Source organism: Vombatus ursinus, unplaced genomic scaffold, assembly GCF_900497805.2.
Source record: "Vombatus ursinus unplaced genomic scaffold, bare-nosed wombat genome assembly UNPS02014802.1, whole genome shotgun sequence".
Lineage (NCBI taxonomy): Eukaryota > Metazoa > Chordata > Mammalia > Diprotodontia > Vombatidae > Vombatus > Vombatus ursinus.
Genome location: NW_020954580.1, coordinates 29,101,622 through 29,115,992, shown reverse-complemented (window position 1 = coordinate 29,115,992; position 14,371 = coordinate 29,101,622). Strand labels below are relative to the sequence as shown.

Here is a 14,371-nt window from a genome sequence, read left to right as displayed (position 1 = left end):
CTTTCACTCACAGCTTGACTTGTCCTACCAGGGAGTCATCCTGTTCCCCAGGTAGGCTCTTTTCTTCAGAGTGCAATCGTTTATGGATGGGTCTAAATGATTTGATGATTAAGCCTTCATTCCATTCCCTGGCAACTTAAAAGTATTCTGGTATTTGCTAGGCAGCCACTGCGTCATCTATCTGATGCTTTGGGTAAAGTAACTGGGAGATTTAAATGTGTTTACTTAAAAACACACTCCACCCCAGACACTACAATGATGCTGAATGTTCTAAAAGGAGACAAATAAAAAGTACTTAGCTAGGAAAACGCATAACTTCCCTTGCTCAGGGTTACAACCCTGGTCCTCCTCAAGTGCCATGTAGTATGTGAAGCCTTCCCCGATTGCCTCAGGAAAAAAAGGTGTTACTTCCTCTTTGCATCTTTAGCAAGTTTTTTATTTTACCTCTTTATACATTCTCAGCTTCTCTGTTGTATTGTATTGTACATATTTATGTATATTTTATCTCTTCCAATAAACCTGGGGTCCAGAGACCCCCCCCCCCACCAAGGGAATCTGTGGATAGATTTCAGGGGGTTTGGGAATGGGGAAAAAAATTATCTTTATTTTCACTAACCTCTAACTGAAATTTAGCATTGCTTCAATTATTTTAAAAAAGTCATATTCTAAGAAGGGACTTGTAGTCTTCACCAGATTGCCAAAGGGGTCCATGACATACCTTAAGGACTCCTACACTAAACAGACCCTGCTTTCAGGGGGGTTACAGTGTTATTTCATTTCTATATGCTTCACAGTAGGATAAGTACCACTCTGCACATAGCAGGCAGTTAAAGAATTAACTGAAAGCAATGTTAAAAACCACCTCTGGAATGTAATGGAAAAACATTTATAACCCTACATAATATGTGGGAATGTACTAAGCAATAGGAATATGCCTACTCTCAGAAAGCTCACATTCTAATTGGGGGAGACCATAAACACTGGAAAGTTGAGCTGAGGAGGAAAGATCTTAGAGATCAGGAGCAAGATCCAGGGACCCTTAGGGGATACTGTTAGGGAAGGGAAGTCTGATGGTCTTTAGGTGGGTGGAGTTTCACCTTGGGACAGTGGAGAAGAATTCTGTTTTCCTTTTTTCTTTCTTTCTATTTTTTTTTTTTTTTGGTGAGGCAATTGGGGTTAAGTGACTTGCCCAGCGTCATACAGCTAGTAAGTGTCACATGTCTGAGGTCAGATTTGAACTCAGGTCCTCCTGACTCCAAGGCCAGAGCTCTATTCATTGCACCACTTAGCTGCCCCTCGCTTTTTCAGCTATTCTATTTTCTTACCTAGTTTATTTGGCTTTGTGTGGATTGGCCTAGACCGTTGTTGCTGTTTCCACTTCTCCAAATCTTCCAATTCTTTCTTAGCAACTAAGCCAGATGGGAAAGATGAAACAAATGGATGAAAGTTAAAAGGGGAAAAAATAAGTTACTTATAAACATCAAGAAAAAAAATTAAAGGCTGTGACTCCTAAGTATATGAGTTAGTAAAGAAGGGTCTATAGCATCTAATTCTTACTCATGCCCAGGAATGAACCTGAAACTCACAGTCACCTTGGCATCAGATTTTCAATATGAGCCCCATGTTAAGAGAAACAAATTAAATAATCACATTTTGCTTCATTAACTGAAATGCAAGAACTTAGTTTTTCCTTCTAAATTTATCAACCCTCAAAAGTCAATTACAGAATCAATAAAAAAATTAGGAGAATCATATTTTAATAAGTGCATTCCAAATAGACTTTAAAAGTAGTTTTTAAAATATTGTAGGTATTTAAAACTTGCTAGAGACTAAGGTTTTTTTTTTATTTAAGCCCAATTTCTTTTTAAATTATTTCTTCCCAGAAGTATATGATGGTTCACAAAGCTGTGTTCTGATGTCTCAGTGTAATATGGAAGTAATTCTGGGTTCCTGAAGGCTCAATCAGTGGCACACAAACTCTGTCAGGTACTACCACACCAGAAAGACCACGTACGGGATCATACTAAGGATTGGCCTAAGTGCAGAAAGATGGATCACGGACAGGCTGTACCAACTGGTAAACAAATTCCTCAGGCATGGTGACAGATAAATCAAAAAATACAAAATGGCACTTGGTCTTGTGAAGTTCCATCATGCTTCTTTAGTGATGGTGGCAGAGGTTATCGAGAATCACACTAGTTCATCTATATACATTAACTTAGCTACCAGCATTCTAAATAGGAGATCCTTGTCCAATGACCAACTAGTGAGCACACTATCAGAAAAAATTAAATCACATTGATTTGATATTCTTGCTATAAATGAAGCCAAGCAGACAAATGGAAGTTGCATTTAAATGCAAGGATGACACACAGGATCTCCATGAAGAGTCAAATAAAGGAGTTAAAAGTTGGCTTTATTGTGCATATTTACAAAAGCAACAAAAGACATTTCTTGGAACTCTCGGTCATTCTATATTGCAAGATATAAAATAAACAATTACAAGCAAACCATGATAAAGATAATTGTAGCCTAGGTACCAAGATTGGTGAAGAGGTAGAGCAGGTCTGAGAAGAATTTAAGGCTTTCCAAATTAAAGCACACATACTACAACACTTAGTGACTTTAACATAAAAGTATACACGGGGAGAATGAAAAAAAAATATGTTGAATAACATAAATCAGGAGTAAGAAATGAAAGAGATCGAAGGCTACTGTAAATCAAGTATCAAACATGTAGCTCAGCAAGGCTGCAGCACTCCCAAGTATAGTCAGAACCATATTAAAATGTAATTGGGAAATAGTTAACAAAATAAGTAAAAATAGAATAGAAGATAATGTTAATATGTGGGTTTCTAAGTCAATATGATCCTTATGTATGGTTTAGTGGTCTCTCCACTTTACATTTGAGTTTGATATCACTGTTGTAAACTACACAGAAGCCTCATGACTAAATATCATAAAGACTTTATTCTTGCGTGAAATATTGGGAGGCTCTGGGACATTAATGATACCCAATAACAACATACAAAAAAGAAATCTATTTTTAAAAAAAAAAAGATATAACTGGTTACCAATGTGAGAGTCATTTCTGAATCAGTCATCTGTGTAGAGTCAGGGAAACAATAGAAAAGAGATCAAAATTAAAACCAAATTAAAAGAATAAAAATAAGGGAATATGGCATACAATTGAGGCAATTCCAATCTGGCCTATCAAAATAAGCTATTAATGCTATAAATAAAGTGAGAATTGGATTTTAAAAAAACTCAGACATCAGCAAAAAAAAGTCACCATTTTTAAAGTTTAACAGATTTAAACCAATCACCACAACAGAGAAATTGAGAAGCTTGATCTCTATGCAAGTTGGAAAAATTGATACAGTGGTTTGTGATATCAGCTCATTTGTCAAATCTTAGAGAGAAAAATTGTGTGTGAGATTATAATCTTACGGGTTTATGATGAGTTTGTGAGGCTGCCCCCCCCAAAACCAGCAAGAAATAGGGGAGGGAAAAACAAGAAACCTTGGTAGGAGATTCAAGTCAGCTCACTCAAAGATCATTTAATAATAAATCTAGAAGGGCAGACAACAAAAATGGAAAAGATCTGCTAAGGTTTCTATAATGAACTCCTCTTCCATCAGTGATAATGAAATCACCTAGCTTTGACTCTCATATTATAGTTCATGATTAACAGTATGGGATAGCAAAAGTGATACTGAAGGAAAAAAAGATGGGAAGAGGGGTTAAACCAGACAAAGTATATACAGAAGAGATCTATACAAAAAGTAACTCACCTTGAGAAATGAATCCTCATGACACTTGCATAAGGGAAGGATGTCAGAGGTTTAGAAAAGTATATAGACAATATTAAAGAAAAAAGGTCCCTAAGAAAATATTAGTAATTAGCAGACTGCATTATTTTTTTCCATCTCTACAAAATCTTCATGAAAATAATCTTAATATGCATGCCTGAATAAAGTCATAAAAAGAAAAAACTTTCACAAATATCATTCTATGGCAGCTCAAATCTTTATAGGCACTGACATCTAGGTGGTACAGTAAATAGAATGTTGTACTTGAAGTCAGGAAGACTCCAATCTGAATTATCCTTCAGGTGATTATCAGCAATATGAGCCTGGGTGAGTCACTTAACTTTATAGGCATGATTTCCTCATCTCCAAAATGGAGACAATAATAACACTAACCTCCTAGGGTTCTTGTAAGGATCAAACGAGATAATCTATGTAAAATACTTTGCAAACCTTGAAGTGCTATATAAAATTCTAGCTACTATAATTACTAAAGGTTCAGAGAATATAAAATACCATTGAGCTTTATTTTCCTATAAATACCGTATCTGATTCAGTAGAGCCAAATGCCCCCTTAAAGATTATTTTCTAATAAAGGGTCTCTCATGTATATGTTAAAATCATAAAATTCCCTTAAGGATGAAACAGAGGGTTTTAACAGCCTTCTCATTACAACTACCATAGACTTCTCCCTGATTCATGCCTCTACCTGCTGAAGCTAGCCACAGACATGGAGAATGTCCAGTGAAAAGACAAATTCTTTAGATGCTTCTGTAGGCAGATTACATTAAGCCCTGGATCACTGTAGAGCTTCTAAAGAGTTTGGCCTAACCACGCAAGGGAAAAAAACCAGGCATTTATTTATTAAAACATTTCTATGGGAAAGACACTATGGTAAGCACTAGGAATATAAAGGCCCTCAAGGAGCTTACACTCTATTGGGGGAAACATTGTGCATGTATGTAAAAGTATCCCCAGACATCCTCAACTCCATGAAGATTTTAGGCAGGGGGATGGAGGGTGGGCAGTGTTTTGCCTGGTGGTATACATAAAAATATTTAAGTTTTATAGGAATTCTAGCTTATGATAAGGTTGTAAGTACATACCAGCAAAATGTCTTAATATAGATCAATTATTTACTATTCTTAGTAGAACAATTAAAAAAAAAAAGCAACGGTTAAAAACAATAAAAGCATCAAAAGGCAGTGATACTCATTAGATCTATGAAGTACACTCACACACCCACACATACCAGAAAAACCTCAGAATCAAAGTAAAGCAAAGAGCACAGAATAACTGAATATACATACTCCTCGTTATCTTGTCTCTTCGGATCTGATCTGGAGCTATCACGGTAAACCCGGCCATGCTAAAATAGGGGGAAAAAAACATTATTTAAGAACATGCTTCCTGGGATAGCCTCCATTACATTGTCATGCAAAAATCATCATTTATTTTAAAAATCATTGAAATTGCTTCCTCTTGAAAAGGGCTAGCCACCATTATGACCAACAATATTTATTGGGCAGGCTCTATGCACAAATATTCTTCCAGGATCTCTAAAGGAAAGAAACAAGTATACAAAATGGCCCCTAACCACAAGTGTGTAAACTGCCTGCCTGAGGAGCCTGGGCCTACATACATGAAAAGGTGACAGTCTATGATGTTTGCTAAAGGAGTGGTTCCTAATGATAGCTATGTCAGCTCAGAGGCAGAAGAGATGAGGTGGGCTTTTTAGAGGAGAAGGATTTAAAATGGGCCTCTTGACTGAAACAGTCAGTAGAGTGCATGCTTTGAGTGGTTTTTCTATCAGCTATCATACATGGAAAATTTAAGAGTTAGGGAGTATAGCAGAGACGGGGCTGGACTTGGAATCAGGAAGATTTGGGTTCTAGTTCTAGTTTAGACTTTCTTTTACTATCTGTATAACCATGAACAAGTCACTTAACTGTTTAGTGCTCTCAGAAAACTCTGAAATAAATGAGTTAGGATCTGTATCAATAAAAAAATCCATCCTCACTGAGACATCCCAACACTAAATAAATCACAAGTTTGGTGGGGGAGGGGGGAACCAACCCCCAAACAAATACACTCTTCAGAAACAGAATCAGGAGAAAGAGAAGAATATTATGAAAACAAAAGCAACCAATTTTGAAAAGACTTAAGAACTCTGATCAATGGAATAACCACCCATAATTTGCACAGGACCGGTAAAGAATGTGACCCACCACCTGACAACAAAGATAGACTCATGCAGAATGAGACATACATCTTTGACGTGGCCAATGTTAGAATTTATCTGGCTTGACTATACTAATTGGTTACACGGATTTTGTTTTTCTTTTTCCCTTTCTCAGTGGAGATGGAGAAAAAAAAAAAAAAAAAGCTTGTTAATGGATAAAAATCTCAAATTTGTTTATGAAGACCTTTACAGAGCACTAGAAGAACCTAGGTATTTGACCCCAAGCAGAGCCAAGATAAAGCACAGAAACAGATTGCAGCTCGTGAGTAGGTAGGATACAAGAGAAAATACTGTGGTAAACACAATCAAGGTTTGCACATATGGATTTTTAAACCACTAATTACTCTTTAGATGACTCCTTATTCAACAAGGAAACGTGTAACTTCAAAGAACAAATTAGCAAAGGTTGAACAGCAGAGGCCAACAGGGCTGATTAACAGAAACCATTTCTTCCTTATCTCATTACTTACCTGGCAGCAAGGTTTCAGCCAACTTCAAACCAGCCTGTAATTTTAGGCACGTGAATGTTAGGGAGACAACCACCGTTGCATGCAAATTGGGCTGTGGAGACCCAATTACCCAACATACATCAGTGGAAGGTGCACGTGAAGCCCAGTGTGCACCCAGGGTTACGAATACAAAATTAGGAAGCTGTTGCTGCAAATTAATCCCTTGTCCATTACATAGTCTTTGTTTGCTCAGAAGGAGGATTTTTCACTCCTCAACTGCCACGATTTCAGAAGATCTTGGTTGCTGCAACTCTGACTGGAAGGCTTACAGTCCTGAATATGGTCAAACATCATAGGACCCAAGCAGAAAAAGAATGCAGGTTCTGGTCTGAAGAGTTAAGAAATGGCAGGTCCTTTCCTAACTCCAAATATTACATGACCTTCCAAATCTAGTAAAGTCAGAAAGAATTTTTAAGCAGTTATTATGAGCTAGGTACTCTGCTATATGTCCAAGTATTTCAGTATCACAAATTAAGAGAATCTGCAATGAAACCTCAGAGAAAATCTATCTCCATCCAACATAACAACATGGCAAGGGAGGAGGAGAAGTGGGGAAGAGAATAAGCATTTATATAATGCCTACTGTATGCCAGGTACTGTGTTAAAATGCTTTACAAATATGATCTCATTTGATCCTCACAACAACCCTGGAGGTAGGTGCTATCATTATCCTTTTTTACAAATAAGGAAGCGAAGAAGAACAGGGTTAAGTGACTTGCCTAGGGTCACACAGGTAGTTAGTGTCTGAGGCTGGATTTGAACCCAGGTCTTCCTGACTCTAGGTCTAACAGGTTGTCCACTGCACTATCAGCTGACAAACTGACAAGTGGTCATCCAACTTTTGTTGGAAAATCTCTGGTGAGGAGAAAGTCACAATGCTCTAAACCCATTCCACTTTTAGATAACAGCGAGGTGGCTTAGTGGAAAATCCAGCCTCAGACAATCACTAGCTGTATGACTCTGGGTAAGTCCTTTACCCTCTGTTTGCCTCAGTTTCTTCAACTGTAAAATGGGAATAATAACACGTATCTCCCAGGATAGATGTGAGAATCAAATGAGATCATATTTGTAAAACACTTTACAAACCTTAAAGAACTGTATAAATGTTAGCTATTTATTATTATAGCACTTATTAGGAAATTTTTTTCCCTAATAGAGCCCAAATGTGCATCTCTGTAACTTCTACCCTACTGTTTCTAGTTAAATCTTTGCGGCCAAGCTAAACATGTTTAATTCCTTTTCCATATGACAATCTGAACACTTTAAAATGGTATCCTGTTGCCATTTCTTCTCATGCCCAAATTCCTTCAAACAATCCTCAAAGACCAGGATTTCAAGGCCCTTCACCAGCCTGTTTGCCCTCCATTTCTCGGGATTCTATTTTAGGATGTCATTGAAAAGATAAAGTCTCAAAATGCGGCCTGAACAAAATCAACATACAATAGAATTATCACCTATCACAAGAAATGAAAACGAAGCTCCTCCCTCCAAATCTGACCAACGGAGACTGTGCTGCTAGAAGCTATGCCACTCAACTCCACACTTTCTAGGACCAGAAATCCTCATCTTCACTCTGGCCCATCATCCACCCTGCGGGTCCTACTACCACTACTATAACACGCACACACACACACACACAACACACAACACGAACTTTCCATTGCCTCTGGAAAGGGTGTGTTAAAAGAACTGCTTTATGGCTCCACTAACCATCTTTTTTACTTCCCAATCCATTAACTCCCTTCCTTGGCCGCCATTCATAGATGTGTGAGGAGATTAGAACCAGAGATACACACACTCACACACATATATTATCATCTCTCCCATTAGAATGCAAGCTCTTTGAGGGCACAGACTGCCTCACTTTTGTATTTATGTCCCCAGCACTTAGCCTAGAAATTGGCATGCAGCAAATGCTTAATAAATGCTAGAAAAAGTCCACCCAACTTTCCAAAAAAAGAGAAGAGAGTAGAGTCTGTAAAGTATAGGCCAGTGAATTTGACTTTGATTCCTGATAAATTCTAGAATCTATTAATAAAAAAAGAACATCGATTCTAAGGATTCAGTTTGGCTTCGTCAAGAATATGTCATGCAGACTAATGTTATCTCTCTCTTTTTTTTTTTTTTTAAGATATGCATCATAGCATCCTGTTGATCCATGTTGAAGTTGCGCTGTCCTAAAACTCCCCTTTTCAGACAAACTGCAATCTGGCCCTACCTACTCCATCTTGTACCTGATTTTTTTAAAAAACCTAAATGTAACGCTCTATATTTATCTCTGCTAAATTATATCTTAATAGATTCAGCCCAATATATTAGCTTGTCAAGATTTTTTAATTCCTGCTCTCCAACATCTGATAAACATGTCATCATCCATGCTTTTATCCAAACCATTCAACATATGGACACAAAGATCCCTGCCATAGTTCACTGGAGCACATCCCCCCTTCTAAATTTAAATTGAATGACTAATGGCTACACTTCGGGCTCAGGCACTTAGTTTTGAGACTACATAACTATAGTATTTTCTAATCCAATTTTCTATGAGCATAACATGGGAACCAGTTCTTTGCTAAATATAGGTAAACTATATCAAATGTTCCCCTGATCTACCACTCTAGTAATCTTATCTTTAAAAAAAAGACATAATGTTAGTCTGTATGACATGTCCTTGATGAAGCCAAGCTGGATCCTTATAATCAATGTTCTAGAAATTCACTAACCATCTCTTTTATCAATAGATTCTAGAATACATCAGGAATCAAAGTCAAATTCGCTGGCCTATACTTGCAGACTCTACTCCCTTCTACGTTTGCATTTTATTTGTTTTGGTTTTTTTTGTTTTTGTTTTTTTTAAGGCAATTGCGGTTAAGTGACTTGCCCAGGGTCACACAGCTAGTAAGTGTCAAGTGTTTGGTCTGAGACCGGATTTGAACTCAGGTCCTCCTGACTTCAGGGCCGGTACTCTATCCACTGTGCCACCTAGCTGCCCCTGAACATTTTCATTTTAAACACCTATCCCCCTTCTCCATGATACTTCAAAGAATATCAATAGAAGTTCAGCAATAACCCAAATCTAGTAAAGTCCTTTCAAAACCCAAGAATATCGTCCATCTGGGCCAGACAAACTTATGAAGAGCAGCTACTTTTGTATTTCTTTGGGGTATCAACTCCCTGTTAGCCATTTTTGTCCTATCCCTCTAAATCTAAATATTATTTTTCTTGGCAGAGAGAACGAAAGCAAAATTAGACTTGAGTAGCTCTGCCTTCTCTCCCTTGTCCATGATTGGCCTGTCAAGCAAAGTAGGAATCCTTTCTTTGATCTTCTTTTCTCCAATGGAGGGAGGAAAGGAAGAAAGGAGGGAAGGAAAAAAGGAGAAAGTGAAAGAAGGAATGACAGAGGGAAAGAAAAGAGTAGGGAAGTGATTGGGGGAAAGGGAGGAAGAGAAGAAAGAAAGGGAGAGAAAGGAGAAAGGGAGACAGGGAGAAGGGGAGGATGGGAAAGGAAAGAAAAAGAAAGAAAAAGAAAGGAAGAAAGAAAGAAACCCTCTTCATTGGCTTCATGTTTCTCAGCCTCAGATCATTCTGAGCTCTAGCGTACTTGCCATTATTCCTAAGGGACCTTAATGAAATGTTGTATTTAGTCTCCTTGACCGGTCTTTGCTTTCATCTTCTGTACATTTTTTCCCCCAAGTTCATGTACATCCACATTCATTTCTTTAGATACCTCATCCTCGTCTTGAATTTTTCCTGAATAATTCCTTAGAATTATTTCCTTCTGTGTCTTCAGAATTTCTTTCTTGAGAGTTTCCCATCTTTCCTAGTCTGATTTCCCCTGCAGAGTTCTAGTCTACGAGGTTCTAACTGAACCCTTCAAAATGTGCCCCCCCAAAACCTCGGTTCCATGTCAGATTATACTCAGCTTTCCTTTCCTCCATCACAAATGCTAACAAGGAATGGTCATCCCCCCCACCCCCACCAAGAGAATTGGACCTAGAAGATGCCCTAACTGGTTCTTACATATTTTGAAGTATGAAGTAAATAAATTATTAGCTGCTCTACTTGGGGCAGAGAGAAAACACCAGCTGATGTCAAGAAGGTTGAAGTCAATCTTATATCATGAGTCCTTACAAAGCTTGTGATGTGTTTCTCAAATGCATCTTCATCTACTTCCTCCTTCTGTTTAGGTTGGTCTATTTTGTTGTTATTGTTTAGTCAGTTTCAGTCATGTCTGACTCTTTGTGACCCCATTGGGGGTTTCTTGGTAAAGATACTGAAGTGGTTTGCCATTTTCTTCTCCAGCTCATTTTACAGATGAGGAACTGAGGCAAACAGGGTTAAATGACTTAACCAAAGTCACACAGCTAGGTCTCTGAGGCTACATGTTAACTCAGGAAGATGAGTATTCCCAACTCCAGGCACTCTATCATACCTACCTGCTCCTATAGATGGTCTATGGTAATCTCTGATGTATTGCTTCTGTATTAGCTTCCATTGCTTAACCCAAATGCTCTCTACCATTGCTGCCCTCCTCCCACCTCCATCCCCCATTCCTGGATTTCTTAAAAAAAAAAAAAAAGATTTCATCTTAAAATACAAGGCTACTCTGTACTAGCCTCTACCTTTAACTACCTGTTTATTTTGGGGGAAAAAGGCATGCTCTTTCAGAATAATTTTGCAGTCATGGGTCCTTTTTCCACTAAGTTTCAATATTAGCTATAAAAAGTAAAATTTTCTCCTTGTATTAAGACTTTCAAGTTCATCTGGCTTGTTATCCATACATTGGATATGTGTATATGTATGTATATATGTGTGTGTGTGCATGTGTGCTGTGTGTTATATATATACCCAAAGTGTGTAGGAGAGTGAATATCAACAGGAGATACTGGCACATATAAATCCTAGCTAGATGGAGAGACAGAATTTTCTCCCTCCTCCTCCCCTTCCATTTTGAAACCCATAGAATTAGATTTACAAGACACGGCAAATGCATTTTTACCAGCCCTTGTGAGGTATGCTCCATACAGACCAGGAGTCCATCATCCTCATATACTGAGTTGTGCCTCAGAAATCCAAATTCCCTGATCAGACACTCATTTTCTAATGAGTTTTTCATTTCCTCCTTCTGTCTGACAAGTTTGAAGAGGTTCTCTGTCCTGCATATCTGCACCCTGGGAAGACAGACTTCTATATTACCAAGTCCACAAATCGATGCTTCAGTTGTAACCCTCAGCAGGGAATCATCAACCACCATTCCCTTCTTTCTCTGACCCTAACAAGGAGATCTGTCATCTGAAGGCACTTGTGAATCCATATCATCATTCTTTAAAGGACATATTTAGCTGCCTCCTTCTCAAAGGGTCCAGTTGTCATCTCTTGAGGAAGAAACTCATATAGTATCTGTTACTTAGGTCCAAGTATTCAATCATCCTTATTGCCTTTTCACCTATGTGTGACAATTTTCCCACCTCCTAAAACAGTACAGGATTCCCCTCTGCCTCTTCACGTCATTTTTCTTCTTTGTTTTGACAGTGCAGACTTTTTCTTGGTTGGTTTTTTTTGTATGTTTATTTTTAAGAAATATATTCCTCTCTGACAGAAGGGGAGGCAGCTAGGTGACAAAATAGATAGATCATAGGGCCTGGAATCAAGAAAACCAGAGTTCAAATGTGGCCTCGGATACTTACTAGCTGTGAGACCCTGGGGAAACTACCTAAACTCTATCTGCCTCAATTTCCTCAAATGTAAAATGAGGATAATAATAGCATCTATATCCCAGGGTTATTATGAAGATCAAATGAGATTTTATTTGTAAAGCACTTAGTATAGTATCTGGCACCCAGTAGGTGCTCAATTAAAGTTTGTTTCCTTTCTTCTTTCTTTATAACCTGGGGAGTAGGTAGGTATATGCTACTCAAAGCCTTTCCTTCAAGGAGAAGACCAGCAGACACTGTATGCCTACGTGATGATTACCAGACATGTCAGAAAGACAAATTTCATGCCCTTTGAAGTCATTGCAAAATTCTCCCTGAACTCCATGCTTCTCAGAAGAAAAAACTTTTGTCTTCTGCCATACTTTCTTGTGGCCAACTCCCCTGAAATACTGCTATGGCATTATACTGGGGATCATCTCATTTCCCTGGCACATAGTGATTTATATGGTAGCTTTCACTAAAATAGGAAAGCCTGCCCTATGAGTATCACTTTTGTCTTTCAACACCAGCATGGTGAAAGGATGCTAGTCAATCCATCACATTTGTGTGTTATCACCTCAGCACAAAGCTTGATAGGTTCTCTAGGAAATGTTGTTTTTGTTCAGTTGTTTCAGTCATGTCTGACTCTTTGTGATCCTATTTGGGGCATTCTTGGCAAAGATGCTGGAGTGGTTTGCCATTTCTTTCTCCAGCTCATTTTACAGATGAGGAAACTGAGGTAAACAGGGTTAAGTGACTTGCCCAGGGACACACAGCTAGTAAATGTCTAGGAAATAAAAAACACGACTCCAGGAGTCTCCAGGAGTTCCAGGCTGAGGTTTGACTGACAGATTTTCCTCTGAAGTATCTTTTATATCCACCCCTTCCTTTTTTCATCTACTTCCACCACAATACTATAAAGGATCAACTGGAGAAGAAGAAGACTAGAGACAGTCATACAAGGAAGCAAAAGTCCCTAGTCTCTCCCTTCTTCAAAATCATCCTTGATAATACAGTCAAAGTAATCGAATGCATGCGGAGGTCTGCTCATGTCCCTCCTATCCTAAAAAACTTCAGTGGCACTGCATTATCTATCAAAATTAAAACTCTAGGCTGAAATTTTAAATCCTTTAAAATCACGTTTCAATCTATTTTTTTCAGTCTTATTCTGCTATATTCCTCTCTGTGTATTTCATATCTGAGCAAATCTGGGCTACTCATCATTTCCTGATCTCATCTTATTGTTGGTCAGTTGTGTCTGACTCTTCATGACCCCATGAACCACAACCAGGTCCATCTGTCCTCCACTATCTCCCAAAGTCTATCAAAGTTCATGTTTGTTGCTTCCTTGACGCTATCTATCTATCTCATCCTGCCATCCCCTTCTCCTTTTGCCTTTAAACTTTCCAAGCATCAGAGCCTTTTCCAATGAGTCCTGTCTTCTCATTATGTGGCCAAAACATTTCAACTTCAGTGTTTAGATCTCATCTCAGCCTTTCCTAACTCCATACCCTTCTTTATACATGTCACTCCCTTCTTCCCCCACACATGAAACTGATTTCATCAGATCCCCATCTGCATCCAACATCCTTCTTCTCTGAGACCCCGTTCAAATGTTACCTCATCCCAATTACCACTCCTGGTATCCCCCACCCAGATAGAGGTGCTCCCTCCCTCCATGGCCCCCACCCAGCTATTCTGCTCGACTTTTCCTATGTTCAGAATCACCTCCTAACTTACAGTATAAATTTGTGTCTCAATTGTCTACAACAATAAGACATCAGGAAATGATGAGTAGCCCAGGTTAGCTCAGAAATGGAATACATAGAGAGGAATATAGCAAAATAAGACTGGAAAATAAATTGAAACATGATTGCAGAGGATCTCAAATTTCAGTCTAGAGTTTTAATTTTGATAGGCAATGCAGTGACACTGAAGTTTTTTAGGATAGGAGGGACATGAGTAGACCTACACATGCATTAGATTACTTTGACTGTATTATCAAGGATGATTTTGAAGAAGGGAGAGACTAGGGATTTTTACTTCCTTGTGTCTCATTTGTGTCTCATTATCTTATTACATCACATGCCCCTTAGGAGTAGGAATAGTATTTAGCAC

At 38.3% G+C, this 14,371-nt stretch overlaps 1 protein-coding gene across 1 annotated transcript in view; it reads right to left on the bottom strand.

Annotated features, from left to right (window-relative positions):
* The window catches only part of EPSTI1 (epithelial stromal interaction 1), a 107,918-nt gene that overhangs the window by 72,455 nt on the left and 21,092 nt on the right, over nucleotides 1–14,371 (bottom strand). Inside the window, exons 2-3 of the mRNA XM_027873865.1 lie at nucleotides 5,120–5,178; nucleotides 1,326–1,409 (exon numbers count right to left, since the gene is read on the bottom strand). Coding sequence (XP_027729666.1) covers nucleotides 1,326–1,409; nucleotides 5,120–5,178 — 143 coding nt within the window. The remainder of the gene's footprint in view (nucleotides 1–1,325; nucleotides 1,410–5,119; nucleotides 5,179–14,371) is intronic.